General features: G+C 26.9%; 2 protein-coding genes across 2 annotated transcripts in view; one reads left to right on the forward strand and one right to left on the reverse strand.

Moving 5' to 3' along the window:
• Positions 1-17,730, reverse strand: part of LOC129605635 (serine/threonine-protein kinase Smg1) — a 77,999-nt gene extending 60,269 nt beyond the window's left edge. The window contains exons 1-7 of the mRNA XM_055515524.1: positions 17,497-17,730; positions 17,066-17,434; positions 15,531-17,008; positions 14,063-15,448; positions 12,947-13,979; positions 11,053-12,870; positions 10,302-10,942 (exon numbers count right to left, since the gene is read on the reverse strand). Coding sequence (XP_055371499.1) covers positions 10,302-10,942; positions 11,053-12,870; positions 12,947-13,979; positions 14,063-15,448; positions 15,531-17,008; positions 17,066-17,434; positions 17,497-17,569 — 6,798 coding nt within the window. The 5' untranslated portion in view covers positions 17,570-17,730. The remainder of the gene's footprint in view (positions 1-10,301; positions 10,943-11,052; positions 12,871-12,946; positions 13,980-14,062; positions 15,449-15,530; positions 17,009-17,065; positions 17,435-17,496) is intronic.
• LOC129605636 (uncharacterized) lies at positions 1,437-7,799 on the forward strand. Its single transcript, XM_055515525.1, has 3 exons — positions 1,437-2,210; positions 4,998-5,295; positions 5,613-7,799. Exons 1-3 carry the CDS (start codon positions 1,525-1,527, stop codon positions 7,344-7,346), a joined length of 2,718 nt encoding a protein of 905 aa, XP_055371500.1. The 5' UTR covers positions 1,437-1,524; the 3' UTR covers positions 7,347-7,799.
• Positions 17,731-18,833: the final 1,103 nt, after the last annotated feature.

Below are 18,833 nucleotides of genomic sequence, written 5' to 3' on the forward strand. Positions count from 1 at the left end.
TTAAGGAACAGAGCCTTTTAAAAAGGTGCTGCTCTCTAAATAAATAATTGGCGCATGTTTCGTTTTCTGCCAAAAATGCAGAATAAACGTATGTATACATTCACACGCTTAATTTAATATTAGGTATTAGACCTAAAAAAAAATCAGGGCTATATTATTTATACTTGGTGAATATGTAAGAAAAAACTTCAAATTTAATAATACTCACTTGAATTAAATATTTTTTTTAGATACAAGTGTTACAGGGCTCGGCCAGTTGAATGCCCTTACTAAAAAATATTGGGAATCACTGGTCTGAAAACTATTTCAAGAAATTGAGTTTTGACAAAAAATTTTATTAAGTTTTATTGTTCTTTCCTAGAAATAATTTAAATTTTGAGTCTACAACTAAAAATTTAGTATATTCTTCGTTGCTATAAAAAATGTATTTTCCATTTCTTAAATTTATTACTAGTGTAATGGAGTAACATAGTTATAACTAAAGTACTGCTCAAAGATGATACTTTGAAAGACCAAAAATTATGAACATTTTGGAGACAACAAAAGAAAAATTTTCATCAAAAAGTTCAATTAATTTATTAATTTATACTTATTCGTTAATAAAATTAATTTTCCTATATACGTTATATAACTAATTTTGTTTTTATAAATTTTAATTAATGCGTATATTATAATATGTTGCTTCGTTTAAACTCATTAATAATTCTCTCTCTTCTTTTCTATTTTCAGATCATATTAACCAATTTCACATAAATAAAATTGGAGCTCATTAGCAAAAAAAAAAAGAAAAAAGAAATCTTTTTAATAAATGCTCCGCAAACTTAACCACAGTTTATGATAATAAAATTATTATGAAACTTTTTGAATTTCTTTTGTACCCGTCCTATAAAGAGTATCATTAGAATTTTGGAGCTCTTTTATACGATACAAAATTTACTATCAAATTTATAACTAAAATTCATCATTACTGATAAAAAAAAATTATATTAAATGTAATGTCGTCATAAGTTAAAAATTTCCGGACAAATTTTACATAATAAAAAAAACAACTGATATTGAAAATTTCATATGATTTGAGTTATCAGTTTCAGAGTACTTTAAGTAAATAAAATAAAATGAAAATAAATAAACAAAGAGTTTATGACAGCTACGTAGAATAAGAAATTCATTTAGAAATCATTACAATTTCAGTCACTTACCTAAAACTAATTTTACTTTTAAATTTTAATCCATATTGAAAATAAATAATTATATTTATATTATTTTTTTGATATGCAAAAAAAATTAAAATTATGTTAGAAAACAGAAAATTATTTAGTTCAATAAATTGAAAAATAAAATAGTTGACAGTAAATAAAAAAAAAGTGACTTATGAATTAATTATCGTCAAAATGGTCTTTTAATGTAATGTAAAATCACACTAAAGTCAATTCAATTTGAAAATTTTAACGAAATTTAATAACGTCAAATTAAAAAAAAATAATCAAAATAAATTGTTGAATTTTAAGTGAGAAAAGGGCTAATATGGAGCTTTCATCATTATCACCAAATTTTGATTATTATGATTTTTATAATGACCAACTTGATATAAGGAATAATTTTTCACCGCCATATCAAATGATATCGTCGTCGTCATCATTAACATCATCAGAATTATCATCAATATTAAAAAACGATCGTGAATCAATTTTTATTCACAATAATAATAACAACAATAATATTAATCATTTACAATATGAAACAACACCAACAATTTTAACAACAGTAGCAACATCAACAACATTAGCAATAAATAATTTTATTATTAATAACGAAATATCACCAACTATTAATTATAATAATAATAATAAACTTCGTAATGCTCAAGTTGACCCAAATTTAGCATTTTGGGCTGTTGTTGATGGTGTTTTATTAGTATTTATCTTAGGTGGTAATTTTTTAACTATTATTGCTGTTAGATTTAGTCGTCGTTTACGTTCAATAACATCCAATTTATTTGTATTATCATTAGCCATATCTGACATATTAGTTGGTTTTACTCTACCATATCATTTGGCATTTTATATGGGTTCTGGTTTAGGTAAAACAAAGGAGTATTGTTTATTAAGATTTTTTCTTATAATATTGGCATGCTGCAATTCAATATGGAATTTAATTGCAATTGCTGTTGATCGATATATTGCTATATTTTTTCCACTACATTATAGCAGGTAAGAAAATTAAATTACAAAAACTGTAAATAATAAAGTGCATGTATATCTGTGTCCAAGTATAAAACTAACAGCTATTTTTAAAAATGTGCGAAACTAACTACTTTAACTATAAATTTTAAATGATAGAAGACTCAATTTTAATATGTTGTTAATTATTTACACAAATTTAATTTTCTATTCAATACTTTTTTTTTATTATATTGCACGTCTTGTGTTTAATAAGATTAAATGTGGTCTGAAATTTAAGTTTACCAAGTGACAAATTCATAATTCAACATAATTCAAGTTAAGTCTAACATGATTTAAAACAATGTTTAATAAAAATATCGAAACTCTGTTGTATTAAGACTCAGTACCGTTTGATGCTTAATAAAAATATTGAAAAGCACTTAAAAAGAAAATCAGTAATTATTTTAAAAGATGTATCATTTTTCACATTAATTCAAAAATATCCATTTATTTCCAAGTTATTTGATTTCCAATAAAGCTTACCCAAAGCTAGCCCTTACTTTGTCAAATAAGGTTTAGATCTTTAATTCAATAACATAAAAAAAATCAAAAAATTTCCAAAAGCTCTAATAAAATATTCGCATGTACAAAGTTCCGATATTGCAGCTTCAATAATTTCTGATATACAGCCAAATAACTTTTGAATTTGCATGGCAGCTTCCCAACCCTATGCCTTGGTCACATTGAATTCAGGGTTCGACAATTAACTATAATTATTCATTTGCCAAAATTTTGTTAACTTAACTCAATTAGTTTTTGAGTCATAACTGGAACCCGCGGTCGGACGAATAAACGGAGTAACTGACGAACAGAATGGGCTTCATTTATTCAGAATTCAGGGATATATATTTGCGTCTATATCTGACAACGTTATATTTCTAAGTGTTAAAAACGGAGTGGCAAAATTCATAGTTACCTTCAAAGAGGCATAAATACCTCTTTAGAAAGAATAAAAAATAATTTCTTCCCTACATGCAACAAAATCCACCCATGTAATTTATTCATTGATTTTTAATTAGTAAATTTACATATACACATGTACTTTAAAAATTTTCCATAAACTTTTAAAATTTGTAACGAAAACATAGCACAACAACAGGCGCCACTTTAAATTCATAAAAAATAAAAAACAAAATATGTATGTATATATTATCAAAAGTCGATCAGGGTGGGTTTTTGTGTTTGTATTGTCTTTTAATTATTGCCAAATAATTTATAATTTAAATATTTCATTAAAAATTTGTCGTTGTACAATAATGAAAGAAAATACAAAAAAAAACTTGAAATTTACAGTTTTAATTTTAAGTTCTTTTACACGATAATCAAATAAATTCAATTAAACAAAGAGAATATTTCCTAAAATATTTCCTAAAACAAAGAAACTTCTTTTCAACCCATTTCATTCTCAAATTTATTAAAATTTTTTTTTTTTTGTTGCAATGTAAGTGTAAATCTCATCTCAGTGAAGGTTTTTTTTTTTAAATAAAGAAAACTTTTCATCGTTATTTCTTAATTTAAAAAGAAATTTCTAAAAAAAAAATATCATTTAAAAAAATTGTAAAATAAATAACAAAGGACATTTTTTATAATTGTATTTCCAATATACCGTTTACCCTATACACCATCTTTGCTGCACTAACATAATTTGCTATTAGAGTAAAAATTTTTGCACTTGCGAATGTATTGAATTATTCTGAGTTCAAAAAACTTTCCGTTATCTTTTTTTTCTAAAAAAAAAACCTAATCATTGTTAAATGTCCCCAAAAGGATAACGAAAAATGTTAAAACCACTAAGTGGTATTGTTTTCGTACATTACTACTTAGTGCAAACACAAAGTGGATAATTTCGGAACTCAATTGATTTTAAATTTTAATACTTTGAATTCAAATTTACTCAAAACAAATATAATTTTCAGTAAAAAAACGACCCATTTCTGTCTTTGTTTGCCTTTTAACTGAATATTTAGCAAAAATTTGCGCACCCGAACAACAGTATTTCTAAACACTGATTGGGTATTTTCAAATTTGAAACCAGTGTTGATTCAGTTAAGTTTTGATTTGAGACTAGAATTTGATTATGAAATTCAGATACAATTTGTCATATAGTTCTTAAGAACTCACACCACAATGCGCTTTATTATTTTGTATTAGAAATAATTAATTCGCACTTAGTGTATAATTTTTTTAATTGTATGTATGATTTTTTCATTTCTTTGTAATTGTTAGAATTTTAAAACACAGAAAATTAGAGGCAACAATAATATAGTAATTAGAAAAAGCAACAATAATATAGTAATTAGAAAAAATTTAAAAACTTTTTTAGAATTTCCAAAATAATACTATTACTCTTTTATTTTCCTATTTAAGATATTTTGTTGTTGTTTAATTATTTGCTCCAAAAATTAAAATAGCACTTTTAACTCTAAAAGTTCATTGTTTTTTTTTTAATTATTTAGCATATTTTTTAAATGTTTTATCTGAATTCTATAACATATATATAATATGTAACATATAAATACTCAATATTAAGAAGAACTTTTATTTTAAACGAGGAAAACAACAAAAAAATAAATTTTATTTAAATTTTCGTTTCTCTTTCTTTCATATTTATTTTTGCAAACACAATAAATGGGATGCTGTTCGTATCGCCGTCGTTATGTCGTCAACATCTTTGATATTTTATTAACAACAAAAATAAAAACACCAACATTGGTTGAAACGGTTCACTCAAATCATTTTTACAATTTTTTTTTTGTTTTTAAACATTTCATTTAGATATATGACAAAGAAAGTAGCTATTATCCTTTTAGGATTTGGTTGGATACTTGGTATAGCATTTGCGACAATACCATTGATCTGGAATAATTGGGATACAGCGACACAATGTGAATTTGACGAGATCCTTAAACCCTGGTATATGGCTGGTGTAATAACTCCTGGTTTTTCAATGGTATGGTTATGTATGTTAACAGTATATTTGAGAATATGGCGCGAAGCAGCTAAACATGCCAAACAATTACGTTCATCATTTACAGGCTTACATGAAACACCATCGGATTCAAAATCTGTTCAGGTAAAAACGACCAATAATATTTGTTTTAGACAATTCTCGAATAAACAGTAAACAACATTTCGTATTTTATTCTAATCGCGATTTTAATTGTTTTAAAGCATTGCGAAAATTTTCAATCGAAATCTATTGGCATCTGCGTTCATTAGCATTTAATGCCTATAGATATACGTTTTAACTATAAAGTATAAAACAGTTTACATTATACTTTATAATTAATCAGAAAATTTTCATAAAACAAAGTAATATCAAATAATTATCTAATAATTAATTTAAACTTCAAAAAACTTTAATTTTTTCAATTTTAATTTTCATTCTAGGTAGTTTTATTTATATTAGGATGTTTTTCCTTTTGCTGGCTACCATACTTCATAATTGCATGTGTCCAAATATTTAAGTATGTTGACAAGAGTACACCAATGTTGTACAAAGCAGCATTTTCGCTTGCAATGGCTAATTCCGGTATGAATCCAATAATATACGCATGGAAGAACACGGGATTTCGTCGCGCATTTGCTAGATTGTTGCGTTGTCAAAGTCCTGATTACAACGATGTTAGTCAACATAGTATAAGATCGTTGAATAAACGTCGGAAAAGTTCAGGATCTCAACCACATCCACAACAACAGCAACAACAACAAAAAATAGGAAACATAATAACATCAGAATTTTCATCATCTAAATCTAAAATCAAATTAAATGATGAGGCGAATATTGTAACACCCCCTTTGTCATCAATATCTATAACTTCATCCAATGCTATTCCCAACGATGGAATAAATCTACATCAAAAGATTTATAACAAAAATAATTTTTCCGATTCCAACACAATAACAAATGAAACATCTACCATCACACCAAATAATAAAACTTCTGGTAATGAAAATGATAAATTTTATTATGCAAATAAAATTAATAGTAGAAATAGTGCAGTTAACAATTATAGTATAAACAATAACAAAGTACGAAAATCAAGTCTTAAAAGAACCGAAAGTAGTGATGATGATAGAATGTCAACTCCACATGGAGTTTTTCCAAGAAAAACGTCGTTCGGTACTGTTACGACAACAATTATAAATACATCTACAGATGATGACGATGGTGATTATGAATATAACTATCATCGTATGGGAAATGAAAAGACGACTGATACTGGTATTTCGAATATTGGGAATAATGTTGCTGGAAATGGATTTGGCCATCACAATATTTTAATGTCAACAATTGTATCGTTAGACGATATTTCCTTAGTTGCAACTACAGCTACAACTAAAAGTTCGTCATCTTACAGCTTTGATACTTGTGCTGAAACAAACGATATACAAGAACGCGAGCTAGAACAAAAAGATCAACAATTTTCTGACAAATCATTAAAATTGGAAAAACCCCAAATTAAGCAACAACACCAAATATTAACAAAATGTATTGCTAGTATTAAAGATGTTAATGAATTGAAAATTGCTAAAAATAGTTTTAGTAAAAATTGTAAAGCAATAATGGGTAATTCTTTAGCTGCAAGTAGCAGTAGTTGTCGTGAAGGTTTCATTATTGAGAAAATTGAATGTGATGGCAATGGTAACAACACAACAAAATGTGTATGTGTTTTGAACCCAAAAGAATTGAAAAGAAAGTTAAAAAATTTAAACGATTGGAGTAGCAATAGTACTACTAACACAATAAGTGATAGCATTAGTACCGATAGTGATAACACTATACCAAACAGTTTTAATAATCTTTCGAGTAATGTTGTTACCATAAGTGAACTAAAAACAACTAAGAAATGTAAAAGTCCTAAAATTTTAAAAACAACAGAGAACCCTATTGAAAAATGCACTTCAAATATTGAAAAAGACTTACAACAAACGACCAGTATCATTTCTAGTAATAAAGTTATTGCACCAAATAATGTTGAAATTGGCGGAAATTCTAGCTGTGGTAACAATTGTAAAACTAATGTACAAAAATTTAATAAAAAGATACTATGTAATGGTAATCATGTAATCAATTGTAAAAATAATGAGAAAAAATGTTGTAAAAATAATATTATTGTATAAAAATGTTAGAAAAGAAAATATTTAGAAGAATATCGTTTGAAATGTCGAATACAATTTGACTAAGAATAAAAGAACTTCTAGAGTATGACCAAGTGAACTTTAGTAAAAATATTTGACATTTTCTATATTAGAAACAGAAATTGTGAGTTTTTTGTTCTCGAAAAACAGTAACCAGTGTGTAAACAAATCAAAAGTTTTCAAAAAATTTGTGCAAATGTAGGAGCTTTCAAAAGAAAAATAAGACTGATTTGGCCGGTACAAATTCTAATAGAACTTCAAGAAGCGCTGAAAATTTTTTTTCTGAATCTCAAAAATTTCTGCTTTTTTTTTTTTTTCTAATTTTAGTTTAAACTCATTTAAGTTTTCTATATTAGAAGTTAAATGTATTTGGCATTTCAAAACTGTTATTTATTTAGTAAAAGTTATATAAGACAACGTTAAAATTACAATTACTCTATTAAAAAAATTGTATACCTATACTTATTAATTTAATGTTTATATTAAATAACTTTAGTTAACTAAAAATTTCTTAATGTTATTTATTTTCCAAATATAATGCTGTGATATTAATCAATTAAACTAAAACAAATTAACTATTTTAAAATTATTTTTAATAATTACAAAACTTATTATATAAACCAGTTTTAAACTAAATATTCGTAATGTTAACACATCCATATAAATTAAAATAAAATTAACTGAAAACTCTAACAGTTGTTTATGTAAAATTACAACCACAAAACAATAATTTTTGCAAAAATAAGCCAAAATTTAATTTTTTTTAAATTTCTAAATTAGAACCAAAACCTTTTGTACTAGAATTATAAATAACGCGAGTATTGACTACAACATTTCTTGAGTATTGATATGTAAAACTGTGTGACTTTAAAATAAAGTCAATTATTAATAGCGTTACGCATATGCAGCACACGCATTCATATTTTGCTAATGAAATATTTTAAATTTAACCACAAATAAAAATTTCCTTGCTTAAATAAAACTATTAATTATTTCGAGTTAATTATAAGTTTTTTTTTAACATTGTAGCTTGGTTTGATTTATAATAGTTTAAAATTATTATTTTAAGATAACATAAATTGTTTTAAAACTGTAGAATTGGCAGCAACGATAGCTTACTTAAAAGTTAAAGCATGTAAACAACATGCTGAACAAGACACCATAACTTCTTCGTTTCATTTTTAAATTTATCAAATATTCAAAAATAAAATAAAAGATTATTTATTAAATTACCTAAAAGTATTTGAAAGCAAAAAATATAGTTTCCAAACTAAAATTATTATATATAAATTTAAAATGAAGTTATTAAAATAAATCTTAGTTTCTAAAAATTAATTAAGGTATTAAAAAATATTTGAATAAATATTATTCAAGAATATTACGTTCAAAATACGTGCATATACATTGAAAATATTACGGAGTGATAAGGTATCGTAAGTAATTATAAAATTTGTATATTGAAAAAAAGAATGAAATCCGTTGGAGAGAATGACGGATTTAGTATGTTTTTATTTATATGTCTTTAGTTTAATCAACATGCCCCTATCTTTGAGAATGAAATTGACTACCTATTTAATAGCTCCAAATTTTTGAAGAATATAAAATTTTAAAGAAACCTTACTTTAAAAGTCAAATTTCAAGCGATTTATCTTCGTAGAATTTCATTGATAAGAATTTCCATTCGTAAGTTATTGCTAGAATTTTGAATACAGCTCGACATTAATTTTAATAAAAACTTATATAAATACCAAGAGATAAATCCTAAATAAACATTTAACTTCATATATAAGATCGAAGATAAGAAAGTAGATCACGAGCTCAATAGCAATTGTTTTGGTACTTTTTGAAAATATGAAATGTTTAACATTTAATGAAACGGTTATGTCATGTAAATAACATGAAATTTATTTTAGATTTCTGTTAAGAATTTTTAGTAGAACAGAGCAAAATGTAAAAACTTACATAGTAAACTTATGCATATTGCATATTCCGAAATATAATACAATGTAATCATTATAAAATATAATATAATTAACCGTTTCAAATCAAATATAATACCTTTTCAACACTATTCGACTAAACCGTGAATATTAAAAACAGTGCTTTGAAAGGCTTTTTCTTTGAAACTATTATCGATGTTAAGAGGATGTTCAAAAATGCTTTACCTACATATTAATTTGAAACGATGAAGTTTTCCTTATGAAGCTCAGCAAATTTATTGAAAAATAAAAATTTAATTTCATGTGTTTCTATAACACCAAAACGATTTCAATTAAAGTGAAAAATATATTGGAGTATAAGATAATATTGTCTGCCATGAAACTGATTTGATAACATCATTTTTAATTTTGATATAACAAAATGTTTTTTCAAAAATATGTACATACATTACTTCTTCAATAAATAAAATATTTGAGAGAATATTAAAATGATCATGAATTTTCGTTAAAGAAAATGAAATATTGTCAAATAGGTAAGTGGAAAACTGTTTTTAAACAATTTAAAAAAAAAAAACTAGAATTTACAGATAAAATTTTAACCCATTGTATGCATTTGGTTTTTTGTTTGGAGTTTCAGAAAAATGCGTTAGAATTCAAATAAATTTGAATAAATTTTTAACAATTTTTTACAAAAGGGAAAAATTAATTCAATATTTGTTAAAATATGCTGTATAACTGAGGTAGGTTCTTTTAGTTTGAAAACCAATTTTGGGTCAACCCAAATTAGCAAATATTTCATTCACACCTATTTTCACTTCATTCATATTCAAATAAATCATTCAGAATAATAGTTTTTACAATTTTATTTACAACTACCTTCGCCAGATAACACCAACAACCCGTATTTAACTTGTCGCCCTAAGTTATCATTCAAAAGTTTTTTCAACCAACTTTTTATTTTTAAAATAAACATGAATACAACAACAAGTTAACTTACCTCAATTCCTGTAATTCCTAAAGCTTCTTCCAAATTTTGTGTCATTCGGAATGGAATACGTTCAGGAACACGTAAAGTTTTTCCCTTTTCAAAACAAACATTGTAATCAATATGAACTATGTTTCCAGTTGAAAGATGGACTAAAACATTATCCAAATGTCTATCTCCAAGACCAATAACATAGCCTATCACTGACATTACAGCTATAGATCTTGAATAATTTTTAATAGATTTACGCCAATCAGCGGCATTACTACTACAGCACCATAACTCCTTGGCTAATAAATCTCTTGGAGTTTCTCTAGTTAAATCTTCTAGAACCTTTCTTAAAACTGATAATGGCCAGGTTTTTCTGCTATCGGTAGGCTTTAAATTTTGTTCAGCTAGGAGAGGTGTTAACTTTTTATAAAATAACTCCGATGGTCGCATTACAATATTTGTAGGCTGTTGTTGTGGTTGCTGTTGCATTTGTTTTGATTGTGTTTGTTGAGATGTTCCACTTTTAGAATCAACTGCAGTTCTTTTAATTATTGGCATCGGGTTTGATGCTTCACGTTGTTGCCACTTCTTATAAAGTGAAAACAATGGTGTCATTCCGTCTACCCAACTTATAAGACCAGATTGTGGCCCCAATGGAATTACTAAAATTAAAAAAAAAAGATATAAAAACACTTTTCTTTAAATTTATCAGTCAACATTTTTTGTAAAAGCTTTTTAAAAAAGAAATCAAATAATATTTTAAACAACTTACCTGAATAATGATGAGCTCTATACAGAGTGTCGTTGTTTGACTTTGCCATCATAGAATTTGAAATTGATAAAAACTGCATAATACGCTCGTCTAAATGCAAATCTTCTAAACCTTTGAAAAGGTATGTATATTTTTTACCATTGCTACCATAAAACGCTAGCTTTTTTGGTCTAGTCTTCGTGGGTAGTATATTAACGGCATTGTCAACTGATTTTATGTAAATAGGGTCTTCCCGTCCAGTTTCTACACCTGGCATAGAAATAACAGTGTTTTTCAAGTCAGCTAAAATTGGGCTTATGTCACTCATTTTTAAAGAATTTTGGAAATTACGGTGAAATTTTTGTTGAAATACCGAATATAATTGTTTTATTTTCTGCCAACTTTCGTTAGGTTTTTGTAAATTTAAAGTTTTTTGTTTTAAGTTTTCAATTGTAGAACGAATTATTTTCAAATATTTTTCTTGAAAATGGGCCTCATAATTTGTTTCTGGTGGCTGCGAAGTACAACTATAAAATCTTTCCAAGTCGTCTACTATATGAGTTGTTAAAATTTTATGCTTTTCATATAGAAGTGGATATTTTTCTTCGCTTGAACATTTTTTTACCTCTGCTTCAAATGAATTGAAAAGTTCTGAGTACTCGCTATACAACTGAGCTAAAGCGTGCAACCAAAATTCATCCCAAAGTAAACTTATTCGTTTTAACTCTTTTTCAAGAATTTGAACTTGTTCTACGGTTTCAGGAGCTTGTTTGGACAATGTTGATAACAAAGAATTGAAGCACACGGTTAAAGGATTTATAACTTCTTCTACATGTTCATTATATTTTTCATTAACTGAATGTTTTTCAGTAAGTTTTATTTCAGGTAAATTTCTTCCTTTCTGTCGCTGAGTTGCACCAACAACGGCTGGAAATATGATTAAATGTGGCGAATCTTTCGCAACACGGCATAACAATTCTGATACCCGCTTACGTACATACAATTCATGATGGTTTAAACGACTGAATAACTGTGGGATAATAGCTTTCCATGGTTTCGTAGGTGTTGAACTTAATCCTTCTTCTAAAACATCTTGTAATCCTAACGCGTGTTTCACGACTAGTCGGAGTAGTCTTAATGTTGCAGTCACCATTGCACAATCCCCATAGCTTTCGTCGGTGTCATCTGAATCGCTATTTTCATCATTTTCTGTTGCTAAATTTAAAAACTTAAAATATGCATCAGCAGCCATCTCATAATAGCTATAAACACTTTTATTTGCCCTTTTCCAAATTAATATAATGGAGGTTATTGTTTCGGAACAAGTTTCATGTAGTGCTGGTATAAGACGTAGTTGTTGTTCAATTATATCAGTTGAAGTTTGCTCAGCTGAACCAATCTCTTCATCATCTATTGAGACAACTTGATGTTGATTCAAAACACTTATAATATCTTGTATTACATCAGTTTCTGTAAATGAAAGAATATCTTGCATTGTCTCTATGTCAATTGGAGAGAGACCGGCATTTGTAATAGTTTTGGCTTCTACTATTTTTTTGCCCCACCGATAATACCAACCACCTAATGCTAGCCATGATTTTGCTAAGTTTGAATATTCTTTTACGCTCATTTGAATTAATTTACCTATCATCATATCAACAAGCGGAATAACATTAGCTTCATCAGAATAAGATTTTATTTCTGGCAATTTCTGCATTAAATTTATAAAAGGAAAATTTTCTTCAGTTTTAGAATGTGCCAAAACTTGATCTGCACACTGTGGCAACCAATCTGATAAATTTAGTAGCATTCTGGCACATTTTTCTGAGGATGAAGCATCTAAAAAAAGAATGTATATAAAGCATATGAGAGACTAATCAAATAACTTTATTATAGTTTATTAAATTTTACTTACTTTTATTAAAACTTTCAATAATCTTTAAACATACACTCGATGCCAACTTAATTCCATCAACTTGGTAATCATTTTGACTAAATAACCATTTCGAAGTTTCAAATAGCGCTTTGGTTTCATCTTCATTACAATAAGCTAATAATCCTGAATTATTATTGACAGTTCTGGCTAAACCATATAAATCAACATTTATTTGTCGTCCTAAATTCTGATATTTTAAAAATTTTTCTAGCTCTGTTTTACATAATTTCAAATTAGTTTCCTTTCTAGCGGAGGATATTAGATCCAAGCATAAATTTTCGTAATTGGGAAGTTTAAATCCTTTTAGTTTCGCATGAATCAAGTCCATCCATCTTTTGATTTTAATCATAGTTCTAGAATTATGCTGCTTACTCAAATATATATCATTGAAGCAATACGGATTGCCACTATTTAATTCAATTATTCTTTTAGTAACATGATTCAAAATAATTAAGTGATGAAAATGTTCATTGGAACCGGTTCGAATACAATCTTCAAGACAACTTTGAATACAATTAATGCAATTTTCTAATATTGTTTTATTTTCATCTGATGTGTTTTTATCACAATTTAACAGAAAGCTGACTAGGGTGTTTTCAGTACGTGTAATAAGTTTATAACTAGAAAAATTGTTGTTTAAATTTTCAAAGTCTTTTATGTGATCCCAATCACTTAAGTCGATTAGAGATATGTTAAAATTTTCCTCAAAATTTTTCATTTGCGTTATTTGTTTTATATTTAAATTGAGCATATTATTTGGAAATTCATCATACACTTCACTTGCGGCACTTGTTTCGAACATTTCAACTAAAGAACCCCATTGATTCGTAAAATATAAGCAGTCCATTAACTGATTATAAACAAATGTTTTTAAACGTTTTTCAATATTTCCTGGTTCTGCTGTTGATTTCAAAATGCTCATGTATCCATCAGCAGCTTTTTCTAAATGACCAATGGCATGATCAGATGCATATTTTATCCATGTATAGCGCTTTCCAGTTTTTTGTTTAACCTTAAAATTATTTATAATTTTCAATTAAATATTTAATCTGTAATTTAATAGATATTTTAACTTATATATTATTTTAGATTTACCCATACATAAAGTCCAGCCAAAGTTTCACTCTCACTTGGGCCGCACTTTAAAAGTGCCCATACAAGTGACATCAAAATATGATCAAAAACTGGATCATGAATTTTATTAGAATTAATCATATTATTTAACACCAATTCAGAAAATCTTATGACGATTTCATGTTCAGAACAATGCAAGGCTACTACACTAACAGCAGCCCTAATTCTATTAAACCATTCATTACATGTGCTTATATTAACTCTAAAAAATGTTCTAGCTGGCTTTTCCGGAAAACTAATTGCAAATGCAGTACCATTTGACGCATTATAAATAGTCTTTTCTAAGCTTTCTAAAAATCCAAGTAAAATTTTTGCATGTCTCAAGTTAGTAACGAGAACGGAGAATTCATTAACCTTTTCACTTTCTCTATTTGCAATAATGCGGGCATCTTCCTTAATCAATGCTTCAATTTTTAAAAATGTGTCTTGCGGCTTTCCCAAGGCAGTACGCAATTTATTATTTACACAATATTGTGATGACTCCCATTGTACCCAATGCATTAACATATTTATATTAAAAACAGAATTATTATAAAATTCAATTGAATCATCTCTACCATTAGCAACCCAACATTTTGAAAATATATCTTTGAGAAACCTATCAATAAAGATTATTTCATTGGAATTAGCTATTTTTTCTATAAAATCTTTGAAATATTTGTCATGATAATTTATACCAGTCAAATTAGAGTTATACCAAAGTTTCAAATCGTTTTGTCGATCATTAAACTGCTTTAACATATTTTTTTTGGACCTTCGATTTGTAAGTAAAGCCATATTTAATGGCACTTTTGAAAGAAGCTCAGTGTAAACAGAACGTATTTTATGATCAGCTGACATTATGTGAATACAGCAAATTTCAGCTATCGCCAAAAGAACTTTGTCAGAAATTTTAGGATGAAACTTTATTAAATATTTAAAAGTTTTTGCGCATTCAATAAGAATATATCGATTCGAAGTTTTTTTTGTAGAAGTTTTACAGAGATTGATAGCAATTTCTATAAAATCTGAATTTCCTTTCATAGAATCTGCATGATCTGCACATTCCGAGTAAATGGATATTAACCAATTAAGTAAATTTGCAAATGACTCTGAATCAAAATTATTGGTATCTTCGAAATTCTTAATTATATTTTTTAAGAATCTTAAAATTTCTGTAAAATTTTCAGAAGTTGGACTTAAGTCGTCTAAGGAAAGTTTACTAAACATCGAATTTTGTCCATTAATTAAGTTGCTTGACAATAGAAAATTGTGATTTTTACTACAATGAGTTTTCAAAAGATTTAAAATAGATTTGTGTAAATTCGGACACACAACCCACAAACTTAAATTGTCTGCTTCTAAATCCTAAAATAAAAAATAAACAAATCACTAAATAATTTAAAAAGTTGCTTTGTGTAAAAAATCATTAATACAAAAAGTTGCTAACCTTTAGAAAAAGTTCCAAAATTGATGGTTGTAAGGCATACATAGCTATTATAGATGATGTTTGTGTAGCTAATATGGATAAAGAACATAGATGAAAATTTAAAATGCATTCCGATTGATTGAAATTTATGAGCTCGTCATCATTATTTTTATTAAAAATTACAGAAACGGCTTCTCGAATGTCAGTCAAAATATATTTATAAGCCTGTTGCAATATTGGTACATTCTTAATAATTAATATTTCGTGATATATTTTTATAAATAGCTTGAATATTTTTTTATTTTTTGAAAATTTTAAGCTATTTAATTCGGTGTCTGACTGAAGTAAATGATCAACTAATTCAATTGGTAAATTTTGCTGAAGATTTTTAATCAGGTATAAAACAAGAAACAAAAAACTGCATATTTGATTATCGCTGAATAATTTCAAATTTTTTTCTTGGATACAAATAATTTCAATAACCTGATTTGTGTCACAAATTACTAAATCACTATCACTTGCCAGAATTAATACAAAGAATTCATTTACTGATTGTACTGTCTCAGGACATATAGTTTTAAGCAAACTTAATTTTGCAACTTTTGTAATCGTTTCTACAGCTTTATTAAAGAATGGTTTATGCTTTGACATGTTAAATGCTAATATTGTTTTATCATTTACTAAACATTTTATAATAGTGTTGAAAGCTCCAATAAAAGATCCAACGCTTATTTCTGGTGGATGCTGAGGACGTTCTTCTGAAACGGATGATTTTTCATTTTCCATATCTTCAGCAAATATGGCAATATCTTCTAAAAATTGTTCCAACAGTCCTAGTGTAAAATCCAACTTTTTAACAAAAAAATCAGAAAAATTTTGTAAAACATTTGAACAATGTAATTTAAGATCCATAGCTTGGTCCATTTCCAAGTGCCAACCAACAACAATATCAACAATATCTTGAAAGTGTTTTTCAAATGGTTTTTTATAATTGTTTGAAAACTCTGCAATGCAATCACTAACGGCTACAAATGTTTCAACAATATCAGAATTTTCTAAATAGTCTTTTAGTTGTAATAACATTCTTTCGCTATAAACATTCAACTTCCTTCGTTTATAGTCTAAACGGAAGGTTTCTTTTAAAGCTTTCATTAAGTAAACTCTTATTTCTTTGTACGTGTCATAACTTTGGCATATCCAACATTTGTATATTGGAAAATCAGATATTGCTATAAATCCAAGATTGCCAAATATAATTGCTAAGTGATCTAAACATTCTGCTGGCCCATTACGAAATACGGATATTATCGATTCAGCTATAAAATCAAATGCTCTTTTAATATAAACAGAATTTGCTTGATCAGTAATAGCAATATCTAATTTTCTGCATAATTCTTTTGCTACGCTGGGATGATTTTCTCCAACCAAGTTCCTTAAAATTTTGGAAATTTTTATCTCTTCTGACACATTGTAATTTGATGACACATCTGATTTCTTTCCTGAAAATTATACTTGATAAAATTTTTATAAGCTTTTTTATATTTATGAATTGATACCACCACCGTAGTTTAGTTTATTTCCAGAATCAATTTGACCTTTATTCAAGTCTTTCTCACGATATCGTTGATTTGTGGCACTTGTAGACGCGGCATTTCGTTTTTCATCTTCATAATCGCAATTTTTAGAACTAAGACTCTTATTACTTCCACGATCCCGATCATTCTTTCTTTTTGTATCCAAATTAGAATTATCAAAATATTGGCGACGAATAAAATCACTTCTTTTTTCTTTATATTGATACTGGCTCCTGCTAGATCCCGCCCTGGGCTGGTATCTTTCTCCATATTCTGCAGACAAATATGGGCAAACTCCTGATAATGCTTGTTCAATTGAAATGCTTTTTGCCTGGCTATTAACACCGTCTCCTAAAATTCAATACTTGCATAATTTAGTACGTTTTTTAGTTTTTTACCGTTAACAATATTACCTGCACCAATGTTGACATTTTCATCCTTTGTTTCAATATGTAAATCTTCACTATCATTGTCGGTGGTGTTCATAACTTGCTAGTATCGCATTATCAACAAGAATTTCACAACACAAATTTTTTACGTCTTTTCAACTTTTTACAGAGATTTTCACAAAGCAGCACAATTTTTTTAAGACAATCTGATATTTATTTATTTTAATAAAAACTTTTGCCTTTAAACGCACGTTTATCTTAAACCGCGATTTTGATGACAAACAATGACAGTTCTAATTACAGCTGTTTACTTGCATTTATACAATGCTGTTTATTTTAAGCGAATTTAAGTACGCAGTAAGGGTCAAAGTTTATGAAACTACAATACGATATCTACAATATATTTAAGATGCAAACCATCTACAATACATTAAGAAATAAACTCTGCAGTATATGTTACTTTGTAAATTCTATAAGAGTATAAAAGTGATAACAAAGCAATTGATTTCGATTCATCGTGTCATATATGAAAAATTAACTGGTAATATCTTGAATATCGATTTTTTTCTGAGATATATCGTTCAAATATATTCTTTTCTTCAAAAATAATTTCAAATAAAGTTCAATTTACCATAGATGATAAATGCACTCGAAAGATTTGATACACATACGAGAAAATTTTTGTAATTTGTAAAAAACCAATTTTGAATATTTTATAAATTTATAAAAAGTAGACACATGGCTTTTATTTTAAATTACATACATACTTGAATTTTATATAATAATCATTTTATGTTTTCTATTATAATTGTTTTATTACACGTTCTCTATAAATTTATATTCTACACATTTAGATTATAAAAGTAATGATTATTTATATCACATTTTATTGTAAAAGGTCAAACAGTCCAAAATTACAATTCAACTGTAAGTGTACTTTACTTATTATGCTCATGTACCTATACATTTTTATACACCTATTTTTAACGAAAATTGGTTATTGTAAGTTGCACGACAGACTATCAAATATTGTATTCATATTTGCAGTATGTATTTAAACTTTCGCAATATTATCTAAAGCGATTTGATGTACGAAAATATGGTCAAATTTTTAGTGATTTTTAGCTTACATTATTAGTGTATAAAAATGCAATGCAATAATAAGTTGTAATTATAGTTGTAATAGTTGGTACAAAATATAAGTCTTTATAGGAAGAATCGCAATACTTTTTGTTAAAAATACATACATACCATGCCTTATGTATGGTATGTATTTATTTTGAAAACACTATTTTTGATACTATGAACTACTCTGTACTAAACTGAAATAAAAACTAGCTGTACATTTAAATTGTATTTCG

This window comes from Condylostylus longicornis, unplaced genomic scaffold (genome assembly GCF_029603195.1).
Source record: "Condylostylus longicornis isolate FDR11 unplaced genomic scaffold, ASM2960319v2 ptg000013l, whole genome shotgun sequence".
NCBI lineage: Eukaryota > Metazoa > Arthropoda > Insecta > Diptera > Dolichopodidae > Condylostylus > Condylostylus longicornis.